General features: G+C 36.7%; 1 protein-coding gene across 1 annotated transcript in view; it reads right to left on the reverse strand.

The window, feature by feature from the left end:
• Positions 1 to 8,265, reverse strand: part of LOC106867234 (metabotropic glutamate receptor 3) — a 48,474-nt gene extending 40,209 nt beyond the window's left edge. The window contains exon 1 of the mRNA XM_014912049.2: positions 7,369 to 8,265. Within this exon, the coding sequence (XP_014767535.1) occupies positions 7,369 to 8,200 (832 nt within the window). The 5' untranslated portion in view covers positions 8,201 to 8,265. The remainder of the gene's footprint in view (positions 1 to 7,368) is intronic.
• Positions 8,266 to 8,571: the final 306 nt, after the last annotated feature.

Raw genomic sequence — 8,571 nt, forward strand, 5'->3', positions numbered from 1 at the left:
ATATATATATATATATATATATATATACACATGTACATACACACACATATACATATATATTCTTTTTTTTTACTCTCTTTACTTGTTTTAGTCATTTGTTTGCAGCCATGCTGGAGCACCACCTTCAGTCGAACAAGTCGACCCCAGGACTTATTCTTTGTAAGCCTAGTACTTGCTCCATCGGTTTCTTTTGCCCAACTGCTAATTTACGGGGATGTAAACACACCAACATCGGTTGTCAAGTGATGGTGGAGAACAAACAGACACACAAATACACACACACATACATATATATATATATATATATACATACATACATACATACATACACATGATGGGCTTCTTTCAGTTTTCGTCTACCAAATCTACTCACAAGGCTTTGGTCGGCCCTTGGCTATAGTAGAAGACATTTGCTGAAGGTACCGACCACACAGTGGGACCTAATCCGGAACCACTCCTGCATACACACACACACACACACACACTCTATCTAATATTAAATAAGACGAAAGGCGGCGAGCTAGCAGAATCGTTAGCATGCTGGGCGAAATGCTTATATGCATTTTGTTAGTCTTCACGTTCTGAGTTCAAATTCCGCTGAGGTCGAATTTGCTTTTCATTCTTTAGGGGGCAATAAAATAAGTACCAGCTGAACGCAATATAATCGGCTTGCACCACACACCTGCCACCGGAAACGCTGGCCAAAATTTGAAACTAATAATCTTTTCTACTCTAGGTACAGAGCCCGAAATTTTTGGAGAGGGGACCAATCGATTAGCTCAACCTCAGTACTTAATTTATCGACACCGAAAAGATGAAAGGCGAAGTCGACCTCGGTGAAATTCGAACTCAGCACGTAAAGACAGATGAAATAGCTGTAAGTATTACTTCCCGGCGTGCTAACGTCTCTGCCGGCTCGCCGTCTTAATTTGTAACTAATATTGTACAGAATGTAAATATCATTCTGAACAGTAAGACTTTTAATCACATGAAGTACTCGAGGAGTTCTGCTGTCAGTGGAAGCAAAACAAACTCTGAATTTACTTAATCAGATCTTTCTTAATTAAAATTCCTCAGGGAACAGAAATAGGATCTTTTTTAAAACGGGGGCCACATTTTTCATTAACGAAACACTTTGAAACTTGGAACACTGGTAGAATGTGTCATATAAAACATCTTTTTCTCTTAGTCTTCTTAAAAAAAAAAGAAATCCATAAATTATTCCATGTTAAAGTTGTCGTATTTCTGTAATTTCAACCAATCACTGACGTCCATTCAGCCGATATACATTAAGCGCCGACTACATAAACAAACGATTCTGAAACAATTAACCCTAACCCTAACCCTAACTCTAACCCTAACCCTAACCCTAGGGTTAGGGTTAGGGTTAGGGTTAGAGTTAGGGTTAGGGTTAGGGTTAAAGCAAATTTAAAATGAAAAAAGCAAATAAAACGAAGAATCGTTTGTTTATGTAGTCGGCACTTAATGTATATCGGCTGAATGGACGTCAGTGATTGGTTGAAATTATCGAAATAAGACAATTTTTTACATGAAATAAATTCGAATACAAAAATATTTTTCTGTTCTATAACACAAAATAGATAAGTATACGAAGTTTGAAAGTCTTTCGGTACCAAAAACACTACGTAAAACATTAATGAAAAATGTGGCCCCCGTTTTAAAAAAGATCCCAGAAATATACTTAAAAAATAAGACCGCAGCCACTTGGCTGAAACACATAAATAAATAAATAAAAAGTATACGTTGCAACAATTTTTAAGCATTCTTAATTACAATGTATTAAACCATAATCCCAGGGTAATTTTCTAGTAAAACACAATTATGCACACATTAATTGCAACATTGAATAAATTAATCAAACTAATTTTTTTTAAAACTCCGGCTCTTATTATTTTAGAAGTAAATTTTGCTAATAAATAAAGAAAAAATATCTACGTATTTGTTACTATCGAAACAAATATATTGGCAAAACGTGTATGAGTCATAGCAAGCAACTGCCAATGCGGTGCTTCTAACAAACACGATAACGCTTCTCAAAAAATATATTTGCAAACAGGCTTCAACAAAATGTATTACGTATAAACGTCTGTTTGTTTTTTTATGAAACAAAAATACCTAGAATGTTGTTGATTTATGATAACTACTACTATGCGCAAATGGAGGTAGAGTCAATCCACTAGATTTCAATCTAACATTCCACTTCTTATCAACACGCAAGCAACACATCATATTGCTTTCTGAGACACAAGTATCTGACCTTCTGACAAGCCAGCAAATCTTCTGTGTACGCTACGCTCTGTGTTCCAACCTCGTCATGGAAGGTGATACCTTTGTGTAAGTAGGACCGACTTTCCTCACTAATCATCTATCTCATCTAGATCAGCAACAATTTTTTTTTTTTTTTTTCACTTTGGCTCGAAGTAATTCTTCCTCATTCCTTTAAATTCATCCGCTGAATCTAAGGATTTTCAACAAACTCTGGCTGTGCATTAAGAACATCTATCTTATATCTCTCTGAAATAATATTCTGTGACTTCAATCCCACACAATTCGTGTTAACTCACACACACTTCCAACATTTACAGTAATGACCTCGATATCTATATCAATATTTCAAATACTCTTGAAATTTTTCTTCTATACACACCATGACTATTATAATGTAGCATGATTGCTACATATGCAATACAACCATCAGAGTGACAAAAAAAAATTGCGCTTCACACATTCAATGAGTTCTTTCGTCCCTTAACTTACAGCAGAGTAAACCCTTATCAGAAGGCTCTTTACCATCTATGCAGAAACCTTTTCTGCAAAGATGTTACCGCTTCCATACCTGCTACCCGGTTCGCTGCTATTTCCACTTTGAACACACGCATTCAACCGCTTCTTCTCTATTACAGCTATCTTACTACAACGTATACTCATACATTAAACTTTACGGACCAAAGACGGAACGTCTACGCAGTTGATCGACCTATCAGAAATAGCAGCTAAACCATATACTTTCAAGTCAGAGAACACAAAGTTTTAGATAACGTGTTGGTCCTAAGTTTGCATACTTGGGAAAAAGTAGCGAAATGGTAATGGCTCCTAAATGAATTTAATCATACATCTGCTTACTTAGGACTGACTTTCGGGCTAAATAGCAGCAACAACAACAATAACCCGTCATCAAACGTATAAACTTCTCTGGTCCTTCCAACTCAACAAGGCTCTTTTACTCTTTTACTCGTTTCAGTCATTTGACTGCGGCCATGCTGGAGCACCACCTTTAGTCAATCAAATCGACCACAGGACTCATTCTTTGTAAGCATAATACTTATTCTATCGGTTTCTTTTGCCGAACCGCTAAGTTACGGGGACGTAAACACAACAGAATCGGTTGTCAAGCGATGTTGGGAGGGGGACAAACACAGACACACAAACATACACACACACACACACACACACACACACACACACACACACACACACACACACACACATATATATATATATATAATTATACATATATACGACGGACTTCTTTCAGTTTCCGTCTACCAAATCCATTAACAAGGCTTTGGTCGGCCCGAGGCTATAGTCCAAGACACTTGCCCAAGTGAGAATGAACCCGGAACCGTGTGGTTGGTAAGCAAGCTACTTACTACGCAGCCACTCCTGCGCCTACTGATTCTGAAAATATCTTTACTATTACAATGATGCTGTATTCGTCAGTAGCAAACCTTTTGATTGTCTCTGATATAAGTATCTTCTATCTAAATTGTTCGCTTCTGGGCTCATTCTCTTTTTTTCTAACCACATAATTGCAGCGTGCACTAAATGAGGTATCTTTCTCTCATACATTATTAATTCTTGCGTCTTTCAAAATTTGGTTAATTCCTGCGTTTTTTCTTCACTGTGTCAATGACTTATTTTTCTCTTACTAATAACAACATATTTCTTAACAGATTATACTACAACTCACTCCCTCTTATCCTTATGTATTCTGGCGTCATCAAAATGCTATCCTGAGACTCTAGGTCTGCCTTGCACTACTAATAAGAAGTAAAACCGCGGATATAATCTATCCTCTCTTAATGATATGAAGATAATTATTATTTATAATGAAACAGTAATGTAGCACGCCCTTTCTTCCTAAATATGTGCAAAAGAACATTAAAACACCCAAAGCTGATTTTAGTGTTCTGCTTTGAGATAAGGAAATATTAATGGCTTAATCAGGTTTTTATCCTTCACGAGGCTCACTGGAGAACTGTTTATATATTTGGCACAGACCTGGTGATATAAACACAAAGATTCTAGACAGTTAAAAGAATGATGACTAGCAAAGATTGATTTACTCTCATGTGACAGCTTGCTTACCAACTTCTCGGAACTATCTAACTACATACCAATTTACCCGGGTCGACCTGACCTACCATGTCATCCGCACCTAGCGCCATCCTTACCTGTCTCACCTTCACCCTATTCTTCCTTCCCAGAACAACTTCTCTCTAGAACTTCCTCCGACCCCTCCCCACACACATATGTTTGCGTGCGTAAGTGTGTGTGTGTGTGTGTGTGTGTGTGTGTGTGTGTGTGTGTGTGTGTGTGTGTGTGTGTGTGCGCGCGCGTGTAACAAATTAAAACAAAACAAGTGAGATTGTTTATAAACCATTGAGTTGCACCATCTTACGAGCTTTTAATGGATAAAGAATGATCATTAATTATGTAATGCAATAAAATTGCATTGTAAATACAAGTCCTCCTCGTGCTTTCCTTGGAGACAATAAAGGAATACAAATAGCGTTCAAAATACTGGTTATTTGTCGGATAATTTAAATTTGAAATCGTGTTATATGTAAGACTTTGTATAAATACGTATACATACATACATACATGCATGCACACACATATATAGATATATTTATACATATGTATGTATGAATGCATATATATATGTATATGTGTGTGTGTGTGTGTGTGTGTGTGTGTGTGTGTATGTGTGTGTGTGTGTGTATGTATGTATGTATGTATGTATGTATTTATGTATGTATGTACACACGTATGTTTGTCTATGTTGGACGAGTGAGAGAAAATTGCTCAATACATATTGTAAAGGATACTTCTCTATTGAAACAAACTCCAGTAGCGAGATTTTGTTGTAGAGATCAAAAGAAGAATATAAACACTGTTCGCAAGAGTTCGGAACGTTTCATTCCACACATGCTACACGAGGGCGGGGATTGAAGAGGTTATAGGCTGACTATGAAGGAGTGATGCTAGAGTTGTTCATTTAATTTAAACTCATTATTAACTGCATTTTTATCTTTCCTGGTAAATTGTCATTTCACTGTTCAAAGAACATTTCAAAAGTAACTAGTTGCTACTTCTCTTGAAAATGGGCAAAAATTGGTATCGTCGTGTTATCAAATACCTGTGGAAAAAGTGTTTAAATCTCAAGGACATTCATGGTGACATCCTGCTTGCTACATTACGGGATGACGCACCAGCTTTACTAACAGTGCAGAAGTGGGCAGCTGAATTTAGAAGTGGGAGAGAGAGAGAGAGAGAGAGAGAGAGAGAGAGAGAGAGAGAGAGAGAGAGAGAGAGAGAGAGAGAGAGAGAGAGAGAGAGAGAGAGAGTTGAACAAGATCCAAAGTGTGGATGAACTGCAACTAACACCACCGAGAACATTGATCGTATTCACCACATGCTAATGGATGACAGGCCATTGACTATACATCAAATATCCAATGTTATTAGCATATCCTATGAGATACTTGAAAATATTGTGGACAATGAATTTGGCATGATGAACGTTTTTGCTCGGTGGGTGCCATGTCTTCTAACACCTGTTCATAAGGGCACCAGGCTGATCACGTTACAGGAAAATCCGATATTATTTCAGGCAGATCCAACTGGTTCCCCTGATCGTTTCTTAAGCCAAGATGAATGTTGGATTCATCACTTTGAACCATAGACAATGAGAAATCCGTGCAGAGAAAAAGAGACAATCCACCCCTCATCACCTGTTCCAAAGAAGGCCAAGTTCGTTTCATCTGCAACGAAGGTGACGGACTCAGTTTTGAGGATGCAAACGGCATTGTGTTTATTGACTATCTTCAAAAGTGCCACACCATCAACGGAGAGTACTGCTGAAGCAGTTACGAAAGGCTATCAAGACCAAAAGCCCTGGAAAACTGACGAAAGGAGTCTTGTTTCATTAAGACAACACTTCAGCAGACAAGTTTTTGGTTTCATTGGTTGTGCGCGACTGTAGCTTTGAACTGATTGATCACACTCCATATTCCTCTGATTTTTCCCTATCTGACTATCATCTGTTCCCTAATATGAAAGACCATTTGGATGGGAATTTGTATCGCAATGATGATGACTTCATATCTGCTTGTTAATGACATTTTTAGCAACAGGGTGAAAGTACCCATTGTATTTATTGTACTAGACTCATTTTTATATCGTTGCATAATTTGTTATGTTATATCTATTTAGATATCTATCATTAACTAGACTTTATTCATCACAATAAATTCTTTGTATGTTCCTGCCCTTGCAAAGGAGAATCTAAAGGTACGTCTGACAAAAGATCCTTTGACTGAGATTTCATATACAAATATATTCTTTAACAATATACTCACACGTTTGTATAGGTGTATACTGGTGAGATATACTTGGTGTTTCTTATCGCAATGTTTATATTAATTGAAAAGAGCTTCTTATATTGTTCAAATCTTTATCTAATTAAACGTTTACTTAAGTTGTGTTGAGTATTAAAGATTAATATAATTTGGTATCTATTCAAAGATAATATAATGAACTAATACATAATATAGCCTAAGTAAAAAAAAAAGTCGTTTTGTAGTAAACATTGATGAGGCCAAGATTTTGATGAATTTAATAAAAACGAATATTTTTTTATTAAAATGTGATCAAAATGTAAGCGCACCTTGGGCAAGTGTCTTCTACTATAACCTCGGGCCGACCAAAGCCTTGTAAGTGGATTTGGTAGACGAAAACTGAAAGCCCGTCGTATATATATGTTTGTGTGTCTGTGTTTGTCCCCCCCACCATCGCTTGATAACCGATGCTGGTGTGCTTACGTCCCCGTAAACTGGCGGTTCGGCAAAAGAGACCGATAGATTGAGCACTAGGCTTACAAAGAATAAGTCCTGGGGTCGATTTGTTCGATTGAAGGCGGTGCTCAAGCATGGCCGCAGTCAAATGACTGAAACAAATAAAAGAATAAGAAATGAAATAAACATTGTTAAATAACATAACATAAAAAAACAAACATTTAGATTTATTAATGCAAAGCGTGTGTAAATTCTGCTTGATATTTACCTTCCAGTCCATAATAATTGTTAGACGTAAGTACGAAGATGTAGCTCCATTCGAAGTAGACAATGATATCAAAGATTGCTTGGGCTTGAAATTTATCAGACGGAACCACTCGAATGAAATTTGGAAAATAAAGCCATCGCTGGAAAATGTTACTTGTTGCCATACACCCAACAATGGGTATGCCGAGCAGCTGCAAATTCATTGCTAAACTTACTGTGGTATCGCTTGTGCTGCTGCCTACAACAGCAACAACGGGCTTTTGAGAAATTGAAGCATCCTTTGTATCGTCATTATAGTAATTTTTCTCGCTAAATTCCATGTCGTTTTCATTACTCAGTTTATTGTCTGAATCTGTGCTTTGCGTAATGTTAACGTTACTGAAAGAGTGCGACTCGGTAACAATAGAAAAGTTTGCCTCTGATTGGCTACAACCATTACTCTTGTTCGGACAGAGTTGATGCCCACTAGTCAATAAACTATTCGACAGGATACGTTGTGACAGCTTCATGGCTATAGCAGAAACTTGCTGCACACTGTTGTAATCGTCATGAATCACATATCCAAGAGACACATTGGACAAAAGTGAGGCATCCGCATTGATATATTCGATGGCTGAAATTATTGCTTCAACGGCAACTACATTATCAACGCTGATGTCAGTATCTTCATCCGGACGGTTTCCTTCATGGATTGAAAGAACAAAATCTATTATATAATCACCATCCATTGTAATATTTGCAAATTCGTATGATTGCTCGTTCACTGTGCAACGCCTTGCGTATTGACCAAGAAATATAATTATTAGCACAATATATTTTTCAGATAAATTCATCTTTTATTTTTATTTTTTTTCTGAAATCTGCAATGTGTCTTTTCCATATAGCAGTTAAATTAATGTCTGGAGAAATAGAAAAGAAAAAAAGAACACAGCAGAAGTTTATATAAACTGAATAATACAAATGCAGAGGAACTTTTAACACAATATATCTGCATGTCTGTGCAAATTTATAAGTTCGCATGTGCGCAGGGGCGCATGTGTGTGCGAGTGTGAGCTAAAGCATTTGGAATGTTTTCAATTTCGTATACAATACTAACTATATATGCAAGTATATCTGTTCACTCATATACATTAACATATATACATATCTTTTTGTCTACATACGCGCATATATATATATATATATATATATATATATATATATA

The sequence above is a fragment of the Octopus bimaculoides genome, chromosome 3 (assembly GCF_001194135.2).
Source record: "Octopus bimaculoides isolate UCB-OBI-ISO-001 chromosome 3, ASM119413v2, whole genome shotgun sequence".
Classification (NCBI taxonomy): Eukaryota; Metazoa; Mollusca; class Cephalopoda; order Octopoda; family Octopodidae; genus Octopus; species Octopus bimaculoides.